At 37.7% G+C, this 19,920-nt stretch overlaps 1 protein-coding gene across 5 annotated transcripts in view; it reads left to right on the forward strand.

Annotated features, from left to right (window-relative positions):
• Window positions 1–19,920, forward strand: part of STRN (striatin) — a 75,982-nt gene that overhangs the window by 37,324 nt on the left and 18,738 nt on the right. For 3 of the 5 annotated variants that reach the window (XM_069852471.1, XM_069852472.1, XM_069852477.1), the window contains exons 6-11: window positions 4,591–4,726; window positions 6,482–6,617; window positions 10,086–10,196; window positions 12,493–12,579; window positions 13,135–13,278; window positions 15,899–16,035. In XM_069852471.1, the coding sequence (XP_069708572.1) occupies window positions 4,591–4,726; window positions 6,482–6,617; window positions 10,086–10,196; window positions 12,493–12,579; window positions 13,135–13,278; window positions 15,899–16,035 (751 nt within the window). The remainder of the gene's footprint in view (window positions 1–4,590; window positions 4,727–6,481; window positions 6,618–10,085; window positions 10,197–12,492; window positions 12,580–13,134; window positions 13,279–15,898; window positions 16,036–19,920) is intronic. The other 2 variants (XM_069852473.1, XM_069852474.1) reach the window with 2 other exon arrangements.

Raw genomic sequence — 19,920 nt, forward strand, 5'->3', positions numbered from 1 at the left:
CAGTTATTTTAAAAAGGCATAAACTTCCCTTTCTGTTGTCACTTGGAACTTCAGTGTGAGAGAGCCTGATTTAAGATCAGATGATTACAGAACCAAATCTAGGTATGAATTACTGCAAACAGTTGTACCTGCAGAAGGATATTTGTCTCTTAGTGACAAGTTCTGTTGTTTAAAATTTTATGTTCTTTGGTTGAACAGAAAAAATATTAGAGTGCTTTAAGGTTTGTCGTAGAAACAAGAGGGTCAGAGCACAGTGGGAAGCATGTTTGAGTTTGTTCTTATCCAAGATACGGGAAAGTGGAAGGAATATTTTCCATAAAACCAGTGACTATGAAAACATACCATGCATCATGCAGTGCTACAGACTAGGAGAAGTCTGTCTAGAAAGCTGCCTGGAGGAGAGGGACCTGGGGGTGTTGGTTGACAGCCGACTGAACATGAGCCAGCAGCGTGCCCAGGTGGCCAAGAAAGCCAGTGGCATCTTGGCTTGTATCAGAAATGGTGTGACCAGCAGGTCCAGGGAGGTTATTCTCCCCCTGTACTCGGCACTGGTGAGACCGCTCCTGGAATCCTGTGTTCAGTTCTGGGCCCCTCACCACAAGAAGGATGTTGAGGCTCTGGAATGAGTCCAGAGGAGAGCAACAAAGCTGGTGAAGGGGCTGGAGAACAGGTCTTACGAGGAGCAGCTGAGAGAGCTGGGTTTGTTTAGCCTGGAGAAGAGGAGGCTGAGGGGAGACCTCATTGGTCTCTACAACTACCTGAAAGGAGGTTGTAGAGAGGAGGGTGCTGGCCTCTTCTCCCAAGTGACAGGGGACAGGACAAGAAGGAATGGCCTCAAGCTCCGCCAGGGGAGGTTTAGGCTGGACATTAGGAAAAAATTTTTCACAGGAAGGGTCATTGGGCACTGGCACAGGCTACCCAGGGAGGTGGTTGATTCACCTTCCCTGGAGGTGTTTAAGGCATGGGTGGACGATGCTAAGGAGCATGGTTTAGTGTTTGATAGGAATGGTTGGACTCGATGATCCAGTGGGTCTCTTCCAACCTGGTTATTCTATGATTCTATGATCATGTTATATTATGCTACTGCATATATGGAATTTATAATGGCAAGTGAAATTTTTATCAGTATTTTTGGGCCATAAAGATGACTAAATGAAAAAAGGATAGAATAGCAAATTGTCTTAATGAGGGCCAGACATATTGAGGCTGTGAAGAAAATGCTTCTCCTAATTGTTGTTGTGTAAGCATATGTTGTTCTTTAACACCAGCCAGCAACTAAGCACCACACAGCTGCTCGCTCGTCCCTCCCCCTGGTGGGGTGAATGAGAGATTCAGAAGGGTAAAAGAGAAAACTCGTGGGTTGAGATGAAGGCAGTTTAATAAGTAAAGCAAAAGCAAACCAAGCAATTGATTCACTAGTTGCCATCAGCAAGCAGGTGTTCAATCATCTTGAGGAAAGCAGGGTTCCATCATGCATGATGGTTTCTTGGGATGACAACTGTGGTATCTCTAAATGTCTCCGCATTCTTCCTCCTTCTTTCCTAATCTGTGTTACCCTCCCTGTAAAATGTCTGTGAAATGTAAAAAAAAAAAAAAAAGAATCCATTGAGTTAATTTAGTCCATGGCTTTAGGCTTTATCTGTTATGGTGGTCACTCAGGAAAGGAGGGGTGGTGTGTTGTATAGAGTCATCATGTACCAATGCCAGGTCGGGTTGTGTCCCTGCTGCACTTGCACTGCTTCTTGTAGGGCTTGCCCTCCATTTTTTCAGGTGCTTCCTGCTATAGCAATTCTACCCGCTCTCTCATGGCCTTATCCATAGCCACACACTTTGAGGTACTCCAGACTGACCTCAGGCACAGCCGCTGATGCTTCAAGGTGCCACTGCTGCAGCATGAACTTATCCACAGCTGCAGACACATCATTTCAAATCGAGTTCACATTGGAGTTGCAATCTGCCCAGTACAGCAGCACAGAAATGGCAGTGATGCCTCGGTCATCTGCCAGCCCAGGCACATCACCAGTGCTATTAATAAAATATTCCCAGGCACAGCAGAATAAGATGATAAGCAAGATAGCAGGCAGCAAAAGCAAAAAGCACCACTGACTTTAATATAGAGTAGAGCAGGCAAGCCACAGGGCAAGAACAAGAGCCTGCCAATTAATAGGTAAACAGCAATAACAGCTGTAAATTCGATCTAACACATTCCAGTCAACTCTGTAGTTATCTCAAACCCTTCAAGCCCCACACTGGGTGCCAAACAGGACTGTTGTGGTTTAACCCCGACCAGAAACTAAGCACCACACAGCTGCTAATTCACTCGTCCCAGTTGGGATGGAGGAGCAAATTGAAAGAGTAAAAGTGAGAAAACTCATGAATTCAGATAAAAAACAGTTTAATAAGTAAAGAAAAACAAGGAAGAGCAACAAAGCTGGTGAAGGGGCTGGAGAACAGGCCTTATGAGGAACGGCTGAGAGAGCTGGGGTTGTTTAGCCTGGAGAAGAGGAGGCTGAGGGGTGACCTCATTCCTCTCTACAACTACCTGAAAGGAGGTTGTAGAGAGGAGGGTGCTGGCCTCTTCTCCCAAGTGACAGGGGACAAGACAAGAGGGAATGGCCTCAAGCTCTGCCAGGGGAGGTTTAGGCTAGACGTTAGGAAAAAATTCTTTACAGAAAGGGTCATTGGGCACTGGAACAGGCTACCCAGGGAGGTGGTTGATTCACCTTCCCTGGAGGTGTTTAAGGCACGGGTGGATGAGGTGCTGAGGGATATGGTTTAGTGTTTGATGGGAACGGTTGGACTCAATGATCCGGTGGGTCTCTTCCAACCTGGTTATTCTGTGATTCTGTGATTCTGTGAATTATTTCACTATTTCCCATTGGCAGGCAAGTGTTCAACCATCTCTGGGAAAGCAGGGCTCTATCAGATGTAGTGGTTACTGAGGAAGACAAATGCCATCACTCTGAACTTCCCCCTCTTCCTCCTCCTTCTCCTGGTGTTATATGCTGAGCATGACGTCATATGGTCTGGAATATCCCTTCGGTTGGGTGTTGGAGTCAGCTGTCCTGACTGTCCCTTGTAACTTCTTGTGCACACCTAGCCTGCTCCCAGGTGTGGTGAGGGGCAGAAAAGGCCTTGACTCTGTGTAAGTACTGCTCAGCAGTAACTGGAACATCCCTGTGTTATCAACACTATTTCTAGGGCAAAACCTAAACATAGCCCCATACTAGCTACTATGAAGAAAACTAACCCTATCCCAGCCAAAACCAGCAGAGCATAGAGTGGTTGAGCAGAGACTGTGTAAAGAAGGAAGTGTGCTGCTTATCATGCCGTATTACACGTCGGAGCTTTTGCCATTGGATGTTTCCTGTAATAAAGCTTTAAAAAGTATTATGAAAAATACTGGATTGTGTGAGTGATGGACAGATAATCAGGTGTTTGCACTGCAGGGAGTTTAAAAGGCTTTACTATATAGGCTTGTCAGTTGATCAAAACTTGAAAAGGGTTGTCACAGAAGCAGAACTTACCATTAGCAAGGCACTTGCTGGTAGTAAGACTGACTGTACAAGACAATTTACAGCTACAATTCTGAAAAGAGAGAGAGACTTCTGTGGTTTCAGTGGTTATGAAAATCAAGATGACGTGCCTTTAGTGATGAGCTATGAAAAACAGACTACTGATTAACGGTAAGAAAACAATGAAGTTTGTCTCTACTGCTGTAAAGTCAAATAAAGAATGTACAAGATTTTGCTGGAAGTGATCTTTGCAGTTCCAATGGACTTTTTTTTCCCAGCATTTTATCTTTGGGGTATTGATGGAGGAGTGTGTCTTATGCATAGAAAACATGGAACCTGTTGTTAATTTTAGGATTGTTTTAATTGTATTTTCATGCGAGTTTTAATAATGGTTACCATCCTGCTTCTTGGGTTCTTCCTCTTTGGTTGCTAATATGACAACCCTTATGCTTCCTGTTCTGAGGCAATGCCTGAATTTGTGCTAGTGCAGTCATACTTTTACCCAATCTTCATCTGTTTCCTTATTTGTTTAACATTAACATCTACGTAAATGTTATTTAGACATCAATGATATTTTCCTATTATATTGTTTTATAGAGGCAAATTTACTGTGTCTTTAAAGTTAATGAATGACAGATCTAGAGATTGACATTCCCCGGAAGGTGAGGAACATCAGATAGCAGCAGCAAAGTTTTCCTATGCCCTGATGTACGTGTGGGAGTCCAACTTAGTAGCTTGTAAAACATGTCCTCACTGCTGAGGTTTTCAGTGGTGTTATGGGCACATATCAGATGAATGTTGCTTTAAAATGCTTTTCAAATAAAAAAATTGAAGTGGCCGTCCTGGTAATTGCAGCTGAATAAAGAATAACTGTTGGTTCTAATAAGATAGTTGATGGATACTGTGTAGTTTTTAATCTGCAAACATTTTACCTGTAGTAGTCCATTTATACTTGTAGACTTATTTTAGTCTCTTGTATTCTTGGCCATCATAAAACAGAACAGACTGGTAATTGCAAAACTGATATTGTTATGATTTCTTTTGACTCATGATGGTGGTTGTTGTTGTTGTTTAGGAAACCTGATTTGACTGACTCTGCCTCTCTGCTAGAGACCTTCAAGTTTCTTGAAAATGCAGCTGCAGACTTTAGTGATGAAGAAGATGAAGAAGATATTGAGGGAAGAGAGAAAACAATCATTGATACTGCAACAGTGAGTGGAAAAAATAGTTGAAAAGGTTATGAAGAACAGAAAAAATGAGATTAATGAGGTGCCTATGTGCAAAGTATATGACCGTGTATGTACACGTGCAAATCATTAGTGCATCTTTATGATGGTCTGTCCAAGCATGTGTGCGTAAGAGGAGTTACATATGCATTTCTGAGTTTGTGCATATAAGTTAAGCTTTGCTGTCTTTATTGCTGTAAGTTTGCAGTGACAGATTAAATTTTTTAAATTCTTTCTGCTATTCCAGACTGCCTAATATTTTTTACATGTATTGGATACAATTTTTAAGGTAGCAGATGTCCTTCTTTTTCAATTTTGGCTTAGTTTGAAGGTATTGTTTGCAATGTTGCATGTGAAAAATGCATTGTTCCTTGAGCATTTATATAAATATATTGATATTTAAAATGTCTTGTAGGACTTTATCCTCCTTTTAAGAGTTTAAATTCTTTCATGATCTGTACTTTTCTATATGATTTGCCTATATCACATAAAACAGATACATAGAATCAGTACTCAATTTGATCCTCTTTTCAAAATTAATATTCAGTGAGTTGTTTCCTAACAGTTGAAGCAGTTGTGATTGCTTCCATGATCAGTTTTAAGAACGAACACTTGATTAAACAAACATTGGGATTAAAGAGTTTTTAAAAACTGTTTTTAACTGTTCCTGTCATCCATGGACTGTGAACTGATGTCTGAGGCTCTTCTCTAAAATCATCTGTAATACAGTATGTTCAGTAAGCCTGCCAAAGGAACGAAGCTTGAAGGTTAGAATTGTTTCTGGGTTTGAAATGGGCTCGTTGTGTCTAGAGGAAGCAGTCATTTATCCTCATGAAGTATGGGATGTTGGCCTATGTATTGAAGTCTCTTCAGATTGCCCCTGAGCAAGATCTAAGTTAAAATATTGTGCTGAATGTGATTTTTCTTTTTCTGTAGAATTAAGATCTGTGCTACAGATCTCACGTAACATGGCATCAGCTCACCTGTTAGTTAAATAACTATAAAACATCTAGTACATTTTGTTTCATGAGGGATAAATAAATGTAGTGCAGAAAGCATACCATGAAGTCCTTCATTAAAACATGGTTTTTTTTCTTTTACCAGAATTTCCTAAGTTTTTGGATTTTGGTATTTTTTAGGGGCTTTTTTACCATATTGGCCTTGAATTTGAAAGGGAAATGCAGTTTATACGTGGAAGTAATGTGTTCTGAGAAAGTATTCAGGATGGAATGTTTTTTGCCAAATCTAAGCAGATTAGCTCCTGTCAGTTGTTCAAGGCTATTTTTCCCCTAGACTTGTCTTTTGGTGTGCCTGTAGAGTAATTTCAGAGGTGAGAGTTGAAAAAGCTATTTTCAGAGAGGCAAGAGTGAGTTTGGTTTAGCTGAAGTCCCTTCTACAGCATTCTGGGGTTTTTTTGTGTGTGGCTGTTTTTTTAATCTGTATATTAAAAGAAAGTTTGTGTTTTTTTCTGGTTTATAAAAAAAATCCTAGCTGTCTAGAACAGTGTAGATTCATTATCAAGTGGTTGATTGTTGATGGATACAAGATGAAAGATCTATGGACAAATTTATTCTTGACTTAGAAATGTGCTTATTCCAGATTTGCTTATTGATGTGTACTTTTCTGCTGCTTCTGTGACTTCCCATTAGGATTTTGCGTAGAAGACAAGACAGTACTACTTGCTATAAAGATGTGTGTATGATTTAATTCAGAATTTCTCTCTCCCTCCTGGCCTTTCAGATTGTAAGGAAAAGAGTGCTCTCTGACAGCAGTGAAGACAGAGATACAGAAGAAGCTTTGAAAGAGTTTGACTTTTTGGTTACCTCAGATGAAGGTGATGGGGAATCGAGAAGTTCAGGAGATGGAACAGACTGGGGTAAGGAAATGTGATGGATTGTATCAGGCAGAAAAAATTGCGCTAATATATTGTGATTGATTGTTTGACTGAGAATATCTATCATAATCACAGTACCTTTTGAGTCTTCCTACACTAAATAATTGGCAGACTGAAGTCCTCTTGATGTAGTATTATCATTTTTTGTCTATATTATGTTAATGTAAGGATTCTTCAAGGTTTATGCTTCTCATAATTCTCTTTTTTTAATAATTTGTCAGAGGAATATATCTTTAAATCCCCTAGTCATAGGGTGATGTTGCACAAACTGTTCTCTGGCCTGCAAGCCAGAATGCCACCATACACTTTACTGTGACATAATTATTCCACATAAACTCACTGTGTAGGAAAGGGAAGAAGGAAGGGAACTGGTTAAATATCTTGATGAAAACTTGTTTCCTTCTTAAGCTACTCCAGAAAGTCTTAAGCATAAGTGGATACAGGGAGCTATGGAAGGTGGATGGTAAATAATTGCACTTTATAATGGAACTGAAACCTTGACAAATAAGCCGTGGTAGCTGTGGCTCTCTCATGAGCTAACAGCTCTGAGAGGCTGTATTTCATTGAAGCTATGTCAGGCTTGTGGCTGGACTCCAAGTTATTGTTCAGCGTGGTGTAGCCTCTATGCTTGAGAGGATGTGTCTCAATATCATTGGATACAGCAGTCAGTAGTCTGTTGAACAAACAAATTTAGGAATATTACCTCTTCTTTTACAGAAAAATATTTATATTAGGTTAGTCTGATATTTCTTTTTAATATTAATATTTTATCCATTTATGCTTGATAACCGTGGCTATTGCTTGTGTCACCGAAAAGGTAGCATACCAATAAGAGCTTTTTTGTTCTCAAGTTCACACTTCTGGCTTATTTTTATTTTCATTGATGACAACTGAGTACAAATAAGCAAAAGTGTAACACTAAAAAGAAGTTGTCATGGAAAACAGTAGTTTCATTTCTAGAAATATTAAGGGTTTTCTTGAGTTTAGACTTTAACGTTTTTCAGTTACTTGTTTCACAATCTACGTCTTCTATGGTAACTGTATATAACAATAAAGTTCTTCAAGAAACTGCCCTTATGCATCCTTTATGTTAATTTGATCTAAGTGTAACTGTTAAATGTAGCATGGAGGAGTGATGTTGTATACTAAGGATAGGAGCAAACAAAGGTAGTCGTTGCTTCATTTGGGATCCCAAGCATTACAGATCAGTTACATTATTTTGTTGAAAGATCATCAGAAGTGATCTGGTAGTTTTTTAAACTATAAGGCACTTGCACAGCAGTAGTTCAGTATCCACTTGTGAAGTTGAACAGAAACTGTATGAGAGACAGTATCCTTGAACAGTTTGTAGAAAATTAATATATTAGGTATTTTGCTGGCACCAATACAATCTAATATAAATCCATTTAAATTTTTTGTTGGAGGAGAAAAAAAAATCTTGTCGAGCCGGGGGGAACAGCATGGTTAAAACTGATAAACTGGTCCCAGAATGAATACATACCCATTTCTCTCAAGCATGATTTTTCTTATACTTTTTTAGAGTTCTTCATGCGATTTTAGATCATTGGTGGTACTTAATTGGACATATGTATTAAGAGGATACAACTAGAGTCTCTCTTCAGCTTATTAATACTTATCTGTTTTCATATCTGCTGCAAAAAGACAAATGCTTCAAGACTTTCGATCTTGAATTAATCTGTCACTCATGAGTATAAGATTGTGACAGAAGGGTTCAAAGGAGATCATCTAGTCCAGCCTATTGCTCAGGTCCATTTGCAGTAGGTTGTGCTGGCCTTCTTCCTGTTAAGTTTTGATTATCTTCTGAGAAAGGAGTCCCCATTAACTGTTAGGGACAGTATTCTGGTATTTGACTGTCCCCCTCGTAAAAAGCATTTTGTCCTTCTGTGATGCAAGTCTGAGCAATGTCTGCTTTCTCTACACCTGCCTATTGGGTAGTTGTAGGCAGCACTGAGATGCCTGTTTTACTATTGCTGAACACGTGGAGTGCTCAGCCCCTCCTTGTAGCTCACTTGCTCCAGTTCAGTGTTTATATACTGAGTCAATGCTAGGTCTTTAGCATTATGGTTAACAATGTTTCCCAGCGTAAGAAATATTATTCTGGATGCAATACTCAAGCTGTGGTCTGAAGTACGAGAGGGGAATAGTCACTTCCCTCACTCCACTGGCTACATTCTTGTTAATACAGTCCAGGGTACAGTAATTGCCTTTGCTGCAAGAGTATGTTGCTGACTTCTTAATGGAAGATCCCTGGGTCTTTTTCAGCACAGTTAATTTGTAACAAGTCAGTCCTCCTAATAACCCATGTTCTGGTTTTGAATCTGCAGTCCGATCATAGTGACTTCTTCAGATTGTGATTGGTAGTGTTGTGCTTCCTCTACAGGCATTTAATAACCTTTCTGCATATTAGTCTGAGGATAAGTTTTTCATTGTTCGTATTTTAAAAGGGTATAGAATAATTTATTGACATAAAAAGCAAACTTGGTCTGAAAGGAATTAATTTTTAAATAATAAGATTGAGATTTTAGTGAGGAAAACAAAGCAAAAATATGATACATTTCAATAATTTTTGTAGCTCTAATGGTCATGAAAATAAATATATGTGAGGAAAGGCTGTAGTATCTCCCTCCTCTTTAAAATTATTTTTCAAAACTGCCACAGTACCATCTTTACAAATGTGGAATGTGGAAAAATTACTTGGATATTTGAATTCACATAACATGTTTTGTTCAAAATCTCCAAATAACACAACATTGGAAGGATACTTTTCAGGGGAAGCAATTTGAGAGATGTGTTTTAGGAAAAAAAATGGGGATTTTTTTTTTTTATTAGGCATATTTAAATGTTTTGTGTATTTTTTTCAAAGACTTATAACTCAGGCTTTCTGCTTTTTGTGAAATTTCATGGCTTTAGTGCTTTAAGATTTTATTCAAATCTCGGTGACATGTGTACTATATTCCAAAATTATTTTAATATGCTGCTGCTTTGTGTGAACTACAACATATTTAATAGCACAAAGACAATGAAATGAGAATTTGAAATGCCATGATGCACCATCCGAATTGTAAAGTTATGTTGACGAGTAACATAGTTGTTGCTTGTAACTATAATGATTCTTTCGCTGGAGGAAAGAAAAAGCTGAAAAAGTATGTCCTGATCTATTAGAAAGTAAACGTTGTTTACATTTGTGAACAACTATGTGCTTCATTATAGAAATTAGTCATGTGAAATTTCATCTCAATTTTTTGTTAAGAAAATTCTAAGCAAATAGAAGTAGAATGTGAATAGCAGTTTTACAGCTTTCACAAGCTTGGTGCTCTTCCTGTCTGTTTAAAAGACAAATGCTATTGACAGCAGCTATTGCCTCCTTCAGTGGAGAAGACTTGGTGACGTTATTGAAAAAGGATGTTTCATTTGTTTCACTTTGTTTAGAAAAGGAAGACCAGTGTCTCATGCCTGAAGCTTGGAATGTCGACCAGGGCGTAATAACCAAACTCAAGGAACAATACAAAAAGGAGCGCAAGGGGAAAAAGGGGGTGAAGAGTAAGTGGAAAACATTGCACCTTAAAATCATAAATGCCACATCTTTCACACCCTTAATTCTATCTCTCTTTCAATGTTTTCCTGAAATTACTTACTCTTTTACTTTGCTGCTCCTGACTGCTTTCCTGTTCACCAGTCCTCAGGGGTTGAAATTAATGACAGTCAATCAAGTTACCTGATAAATAGTTGGATTAGATATAACTTCTTCCAACCAGGTGTTGGATTAGTAAAAAATTCTTGCTTTAAGCATGGATTATACTTTTGTTATTCAGAAACTTAAATTGTAAAAGTCATTGTTTTAATAGTTCACACTACAATGTAGAAGACTTCAGAACCCTTTCTTAGCTGGAAACATGCCAGTTTCACAGGAAGACTTTAAGTCTGGTATGTAAATTTAAAAAAGAGCAAACAAAAAAAACCAAAACAGAAACTGTCTTGAGTATACTATTAGATGACAGAGGGAGGAAACAGGTTAATTTCTACCCCTGTTTTTCCTTAACATTCACAACATGAAAGTCATGCTGTCATCATAATTTATTATGCAGGGCTCGAAATAGGAAGTAACTCTGACCATCCGTGTATTTGTAAATCACAGGACTTATTTATCAACTTTCATACCTGTGGGACTAGCCTTTAAAAATGTTGGGTATTTTTAACCAAATCAAAAACTGTGATCAGTGTCTGAAATACAGTTTCTAGCCCTGTATTATATTTTTGTTACATTTCTTGAAATACAAATCTGTTTTGTAAAAATCGGTGTTTTTTGATTAGTAAGCCTTAAAGCTTTTTGATCTCAGATGAAGTGTTTAAAATGAAACACTGTATTCACAGCTATATTTCAAAAATCTAGCCATATTGAGAATTCATGTGTGAATGATATAAATTAATAATATTGCATGTAGCCCAGTAAGAGATTTGAGGAATATTTCTCCCTTTGTGGGAAGATGCTTATGAATACCAAGGAAATTCTCACTTCCAAAGAGACGTGCATAAGAGTGTAAAAGCTGTCAGATACTCTTATCATTGAGGCTGACTTGTTACTTTTTGTATTGATAACTAAATGTGATAAGCTGCTGCTCAGCAGTTGATTATGTTACTGAAATTTTGCTATCAAAACCTCCTAACTAAACCTCCTTTTTTTCTTATAAAAAAACCCAGAAATCATTACCATAATTTGAATTTCTCAGGTGATATTTTTGTCATCCTTAGAATCATTTAAGTTACTGGATGGTAATTGCAAGTCTGACAAGAATCTGAGCTGGCTGATTAAAGTGTTCATGTTTCACAAAATTGATTCTGAATTTCTTTATAGCTAAGATAGAGAGGGCATAGCAATATATGACTTAAGTGAAATTCATTTTTGTAACATGTCTGTTATTTTAAAAATACGCAGACATTCTATTTAGTTCAGGTAGTTCTAGGGTTAACAGTGTAAATTTAATCAAACTACTAAAATTATATTCTTGAACTGCTGTTGAGTACTTTTCATTTTTTGTAATAAAAATTAATATTGTTAATATAGATATCATTGGAGCACTATTAATATATTTGAGAAAACTTCCTGATACAAGGTAGCACTTAGGCATCCAGTGCTCCTTCATTAATGCTCAATACATTCACAGTACTTTTTAGATTGATTGATTGGCTTGATCTTGGGAGGCCAAATGGTTTACTGCAGTACAGAAATTAAGCATCTTTCCATGGACAAACCATCATTTGAAGGGGATTAATGCAGAAAAATCAGGAAGAATAAGAGCCTGTTTTCAGCTATTCATGATATTGCACATAGTGAAGAGAATGTGAGGAAGGAAGTCCAGGGAAAAAAAGCAGGGACTCAATATTTTGACATTAAACTGTACAAAGTTTGTTTCTATGACTTTAATCTCATCGTAAATGGTGTTTAGACACTGAACTTCTACTAAGTATTGTTTTTATAAATCAGATATTACAGTAAAGCAATCTTGCAAAATCCTATGTGCTGTTTTGCTGAATGAAGTAATATTTTTGTGACAGACAAGTTAAATACGATTTAGTTTATTATCTGTCATTATGGCTAGGGTGCAAAAAAAGTTTGCTACTGTGTTAGAAACTTATGATTTTGCAAGGCTGTAGTAAACACTCCTGTGAAGTAATAGCAGAATAGAATCATAGAATGGTTTTATGAGAGAATACATATATTGGAGTACACTTCTGTGTTAAAGCTGCTTAAAAATAGCTGTATTATTTACTGGTCTAGGAAAAAACATAATGGACTATGGGTAAGACATTTTCCCATTCTTAATTAAACTTACAACAGGAAAAACTACCGAAGATATGTTTCAGCCTCAATCCTATATAAAACAGTCAAAACAGGGATGTGGGAAAATGATGGAGCAAAGTACAGGTAAGTGTCAAGAAGGGCATGGGTCTTCACCATATGTAGCTTCAGGAAGTAGGCCAGTGGATTCAGTTGCATTTATATTTTAATATAACTTTTTGGATCATATAGTTCACGATAATACACTGCTGCACAAATAAGTTTAAAATAGTCATGTTGTCATAAGAATATGCTGCACAAAGTACCTTATCCACAAGTATTAAAATATTCACAAATGTCAGCTATTGTTTTGGAAAAGTAAATATTCTAGTAATCAGTGTGATTCAGTTGGAGGCTTTCTTCAGCATCCCATGCAAGTAGCAGTATGAGTTTAAAAATGTGGGGAAAAATGTGCGTTCACAATTCTCAGCTGCTTCTATCACTTTCTTTTCAAGAAATTCATTTCATGCTGGATGATAGTTACTGCTGAAAATAGGTGCTCATTAGTTTTTCTGTGGTAATTTTGCAATGCAAGGTAGGATCCATTGTTGCATGTGGTGCTGTAGCATATCTGATATAATTAGTGCCGTTATGAACTGTGCGTAAACCATTCAATTTTTTGGTTTTTGTTTTTTTGGTTAGGGCCCAACAGGTCAAAGCTACAAGATATGCTTGCAAACTTGAGAGATGTTGATGATCTCCCTTCGTTACAACCATCTGTTGCGCCACCCTCTAGACCCAGTAGCTCAAGGCTCATTGAACACGAGATAAACAGAACAGATGAAGGTAAGAATTACAAATGTACATGCAGTTTTATAAAGGGCAGATGTTTACAGTTTCTTCTGGTTAAAGATTGGAGAATAATCTTTACAAACACTGATTCAGCGTTACCAGTTCTGTCTAAATGTGATAAATTGCATTCCCATTCCTCCTCCTGTAAGGAGAGGAATGTTCCTGTTCCTCAGGACATCTACGAAGGGAAAGTCTTAGCTGAATTCCTTCGAACTTGTGGAAAAAACTCATTTGGCGCTCACTGGCTTTGTTAATGTGAGGATCTTAAGTCATTGGCTTTTTTTTTGTGCTCAAGGTTGGCAGTCTAGTGTAGAACATAAACTCTCAGGACATAAGAGCCTCTGTTTTTCTCCCTATAAACATAATTTTAAATGTGTGTGTATGTATATACATATGCACACACATATGTGTGGAGTTTTTTTAAAGTGCAAAGATAGAGATTCTACAACTAAGCACAAGTGTATAGATACAGCTTTTAAATGTATGTGGTGGTTGTGTAGTGAATCATATAGAACAATTTACAGCCTGCCAGTGTATTAATTTCAATAATGTGTTCCAAAAAATTAAAAGAAATTCTCATAGTGGCTAGTCCAAGGATGGAAAGCTACACATCTTTGCAAAAAGGTGCTTGATTACTTTCAGTATTATAATCTCTGAAAGCTGCTAAATCATGTATTTGATTCAACATTTGAATTGCTGTAATATGCAACACAATCAAACAAATATATGAAGCTATATTAATTTGTAAAATATCATATTATGTGCTCATTATTTAATTGGTAAATATGTCTTTGGAAAAATGAGCAAAACACAGGATTCATTTCGCAGTTTTTCAGTGAGTGTGAAAAAGTAGGTTGCCAAGTTATAATTAAGATGCATAAAAAGCCCTGGTGTGTGGCATAGTTACCAATGATCTCAGTAGTTCTGGTTCCTACATGCTCAGTGATTTTCTTTATGAAAGAATGGAGTAACTTAGCAACACTTGGAGAAGTAGAGAAATTTTTCGTTGGATTTTTCCTTTCCAACTTTTCTCACATGTACTGAGTGCTGTATTAGCAGAGCTTGATTTTCATGTCCTTTCAAGAATGTGGTTTTTAATTCAGAGGGTCTGGTGAATTCTCACAAAAATAAGAGGACAACTGATTGTTTGGTATTACAAACTATTAGCTATGTGTTCATTCGTTCATAAATCTGAGACTCTCTGGTATTTTTGGCATGCAATTTTTTAATTATAACTTTTCAAATTTAATGTCATGTGTGTATTCAGTGTCAGTATTTTACATTATAAATTCAAAAGAAGGAAAAAGAGAATGGTAGTTCAGACTTCAGGATGAACAAGGCAAGAGATATTTGTGATTAAAAGGTAATACCTAAGAGACCAAATCAAACAGCAGAGCTTGAAGGGCTTTTGATTGCAAAAAGCAATCAGGGCATTCAATAAGGGTATAAATGTGGAATGGGAAGTCCATGGAAAGGTTAGCTTACTTTATGCTGGGTGGACTGGAGGGGAATTGAATAACATCTGAATCTGATTCTTTTGGGAAAGGAGGAGGTGGCCTGAACAGATCAAGCTGTTTATTGCAAACTGTAGTTTGCTTGGTTAGTGTTAAACTAAATAACACACTGAGAATGAGATGGTGTTTCCTTTTCTTTCTGCCTGGTAGCAACAGTATTTGCCAAGGCTTGTATTCACAATGGAACTAAAAGGGGGGGAAAAAAGTAATTTACTGAAAAACCCTTGTTGTTTGAGACAAAAGGTGTATAAAATTGAGTGAAGTCTCTTGTGTCCAGAAGGTTACACATTGTCATCTATTCAGTCCCCCTTTTGTGAGGTATAGACTTGGAGAGCTATTGTACAGGGAAACTGGCAAAGGTACAGCTTCTTTCAAGTCATACTTCTTGATGCAGAGCCTTGTGTCATGTATGTGTACTGTACTCCTCCTAGTCTTTGGTCCTCCCATTTCTAGTGAATCTACCTATGGATGTGTTTGTGTTCCAGTGACTTGAGAGCCAATAGGTATGCTGTAGCAGCTGTAAACCAGTAAGTAAGCTTGGGTACTGTTAGTAAAAGCCTGGAATTCAGTGCTGACTAACCTGATTGGTAGTTAATTCATTTTACAAGTAGTGATGAATTCTTGGTTTCCAGTTGTATTGCTAGATTAGAGTGCATGTTAACAGCTTCATTGCAGATGTACTTCTGGATGTGTGGGGGATAGTCCAGCTGCTGCCACCAGCTCTTCTTGTCTATATTTTAGCTACTTTTCCAGAACCTATTTGCATATTTTATAGTGGAGTTGGGGAGGGCCTGAGCTTTTTTATGTTACTTTTGCATTATATATGGGTGAATGGTAGTATACTCTTCCCTTCTGTGGCTAACTACACATACTGTTTTGAGTCATGTACACCTCAAGCATTATGGTCAGAGGATACTACTGTTCATTGTAAGTATGGTGATTATCTTTAGAATAGCTGGTTTTTATGCAACCTTTTATTTGTTTTTGTCCTTAGCTACTTGAGAGGTGGTTAGTATTTTTGAAATGGAAAATATGCTTTTATTAATCATTGCTGTTATAAACCCACATTTCAGGATTTCTTTTGTTTTGTTTTCTTGCAGTGGAAGCTTTAACATTCCCTCCTTCTTCAGGGAAATCTTTCATTATGGGAACAGATGAAGCCCTTGAAAATGAGCTGGGTCTTGGAGAACTGGCAGGCCTTACAGTAGCTAATGAGGCAGATTCACTGACTTATGATGTAAGTGGTTATTCATGGTAATTCAAGGTCCTACTGTCTGCTTGCTGAAGGCAGCTGCCAGTTACATGTGTGTAGATTCAGCAGAAAATATTGTAGTGTTTAAAATTATTCTGCCACAGCATGTCACAAATTTTCACTTGACAGAACTCATCTTCACAAACGCAGCAGCCTTCTAGCAGTCTACAAGCCCTTGCCTCCCATATCGTTCCAATAGTTGAAAATTGAAAGTAAACTTAGAGATAGTGATACAGCTGGATTCTTGTGACCCCAGTGTAGCTGAGCAAACTGAGGGTTAGAATTGAGGGAAGTTAATGTCCCATCTATGAGGGATTTATGCGGCCATACCTGTATGCAGTTTTGGGCCTCTCCACTTCAAGAGGGTTGTGGAGAAATTGAAGATAGTCCAGTAGCACATGACTGTTAGGGAAGTGTTGAGGGGAACTAGTCTTATTCACTTACTTGGCATCTAAGGGGTGCTTGAATAGCAGCCTACAGATATTGGAAGGGTGCTTAGAAGTATGACAGGGCCAAGCTCTTTGTATTGCCAAGTGTTAAAATAAGAGGAAACAGTAGCAAATTATGACTTGGAAGGATCAGGTTGGACATTAGGGGAAGAAGTGTTATGTAGGAAGTGGTACTGAAAAAAGTTACCTAGAGAAACTGTGGGATCTCTCTGCTGGAAGATGTTCAATACTTGGCTGAGGAAGAGCTGTGCTTTGCTTACTTAGTGTGGGCAATAATGTCATTTCACATGGGAAGCAGAACCAGACACTTTTTAGGAGGCTGTTGTGGCCAGCACTTCTGTGGTTTTGTATGTAGCATATGACTTCTTTTTCTTTCCCTTTTTATGGAAAATCATTCGTAAAATTGCCTCTTTGCAGTCGTACATTTTTTTTTCTTGATTTCTGATTTCTTGGGAAAAGATACTTCAGGTATTACTTTAATCACTTGTGATCTGTTAAGCTGCTACTGCATTGTCCAGCACTGTCAAGATTGAGGATTTTCAAAGATGGTATTTTAGTATTGCGTGTTGGGGATGAATCATACCCTTCAGTAAACTTTACTCTTAAGTAGTTACCTTCTAGGATTTTGCAATCGCAGATCAAATCTGAGAGTTCAGAAATAACCTGCAGGTCCTTACTTTGAAGTTCCACCCTTGCATGTAATTGTAAAGCAATAAATAACATAGTTAATGAAAGCTTACACACGTTTTGAGAGTGACACTGCAGAGGTGTGCCCTATTGCTATAGCGAGTTTCTGAGCATGTGATGTGTTGTGAATAATCAGGATTGCAATGATATAGAACATCTCTGCTAAAATTCAGTATTTTAGCATTATCTCCTAATTTGGGATCAGCTCTTTTTTTTTTTTGCTAATCTTCCCTAACATTGTCTCCAGAAAGGGGTAAGATGGTGTATAAATTTAATTTCTTTTACAGTTATGTGTAAAACTTCGATGCTAAGTTTTTGCATTCAGAGGACGTGGCAAACCTAAGCTATCTGTACAAGAACTTAATGCTTTCATTGCTTGACTGCATTGTTTAAGTGTCCATATAAACTATAGTGTTTGTGCATGTCTCCATATTCTGAATTAACAGCTTTTGTTTATGGAATCTGTTATTTCTTTATCTACTCCTATCCTTTTCTGCATGGTTGAGAATATTAACTTCTGTTGTTCGCTTGTTAAACGCCTTTATGAAGTCCTGTGATCAGGAATTCATAGTTATGCCTACCTCGCCTCTTATCTTTTCTAGTGCTGACAGTTTACAAAAAGAAATTGTTTACAAACCTCTTTGCTTTGAACCATATGGAGAACAGAGTTAAAGGATTTAATATGAATCAATCTTTGCATGTCTTTGCTCTCAAGAATTGCAGACACTTTTGCATTTTCAGTCCCTTTCTTCCCACTGACACTTTACTGAATTATTTTCTTCTAAAACATGGTAGCATTACCCTACTTCATTTCATGGTTTAAGTTTTTTACATGCTACTTTGTCTGTAAATTAAAGAATGGTTTTCACTTGATTTATTACTTAAAAAAGAAAATTTTCCTTTTGTGGGTATGGTTTTAGAATATCTAACAAGATGAAATCTCAGCTTTCTAGCCAGTTCAAATTTATAATTTCTTTTTGCTTCCTTGACACGTTGTTGTCTTAACAGATGTTCACTTTAGTCGGTTCTGTTTTTCTGTAATCTGCGTACATTAAGAAGTTTTATAAAATTATAATGGATTGAGTACTGTACGTAAGAGTATTTGAACTACATAATCCTTACATTTAATATTGTATACTGATTTGGAGGCTTTGGACCTTGAAGTAGACTCTTCCTAGAGAAGAGTCCATAGTGCTACTTGCATATCATTGCTGTTACTGGAGTTTTCAAGATGTCTGTATAGACACAGATATTACTATTACTGGCAAATCCAGATCAGGTGCTGATTTTGAAGTTAAACACCCTTCCTTTTCCTCTTGCCCACAAACTTTTCAAGTCCCAGATTACGTCACTGTTGTATTTTAGTGAGGAGAGAGAAAAGGTGGTTGGCTGCCATGTTAATAATGCAGCCTCTGGCAGCTTGAGAGAGACAGATGGGTGAAGAAGAGTGATGGTGGTGTGCAGGGTACAGCCAGGCAAGTGGTGCGTCAGGGCTAGGATCTGTTTCCATCTCTTCCATTGGTCTGCTGGCTCGGACAGCCCTCTATCTACTTCCCAATTTATAAGCTGATCATCTTGGACTCCTTTGGAAGAATGTCTTTGAATGAATGAGAAGCAAATGGAGAATATCACTCTGACAGAGCTGTTAGGTGTGCATGGTTAGGCCATCTAAGGTGTCACATCTGCGAAAGCCACATAGACACAGGATCTCTGTTGTTGGTATGGCAGCTGGAGAGCAGGCAAGGTTTCCTCCATCACCTAATCTGCATTAGATGCCTGCGTTGAGGCAACCAAATTCCTCTCTACATACCTGTGAATACTCTGTATGTCTTCTACCATTATTTTCTGAGACTTTCTTGGCCAATTTCTGGAAAATCTGCAGTAACTGCTAACTTTACAGTCCTCCCCTGTCCTTGCACTAGCTTCAGCGTTTTTGTGTTCCCTCATTGAGCCAACTCAGTTCAGTAGGCTGGCAGAGAAACTGAGCTGTCTCCCTGAGCAGACAGTACATAATTACTAAGAAATATGATGAGGCTAATCCTGCTGTTAGTTACAACTCCTTTCTCATTGCTTAAAATCTATAGAACCTCTTAATTGAAGCATATATTTTATTACTAAATCTAGAAGTAACAAAACTTAAGAAAAAAGCACTTTGGTTGTTAATCCCACCCTACAGCCCCTTTCAGAATAAAATGGAGATTACTGAAGTGGCTCAGAACAGTTGTCTCTCCTTTGCAGTTAATAAGACTAAATTATTTGAGATTATCTGTAGCTTTCAACATAATTAAATCATCAATATTTGAGTTATAATTGTTTGTTTTCCATAACCACCATGAGCAGTAGTTACAGGAAGGGCAGTGTTGACTGACAGAATGGTAATAGTCTCTTCAGCATTTTATGTCAACATTTGTTCAGAGGAGCAATGTTGCAAAACTGTTATTTTTTTAAGGGCTTTCTTTTTGGATCTGCTGAAAATGCATTTATTGCCAAACAATTGTGCGTGTGTATACGATAGCTCATTGCTTGCCAGTTATATTCTTAGTGTGTAGCCGAGTCCCTTTTGCTTTTTTTTTTTTGGCTTTGTTTTGTTTTGTTGGGTTTTTTTTTCCTGGCAGCTTTACTTGTCTTGCATTATTACAGAGCTTGTGTTGCCTTAAGTGAATAAGTTAGACTGTGTTCCTTTGTGCTGCTAGACCCTTCCCTGTTCCTCTTAGGTCTTTAACTTCAGAGATGC

This window comes from Phaenicophaeus curvirostris, chromosome 2, assembly GCF_032191515.1.
Source record: "Phaenicophaeus curvirostris isolate KB17595 chromosome 2, BPBGC_Pcur_1.0, whole genome shotgun sequence".
Classification (NCBI taxonomy): Eukaryota; Metazoa; Chordata; class Aves; order Cuculiformes; family Cuculidae; genus Phaenicophaeus; species Phaenicophaeus curvirostris.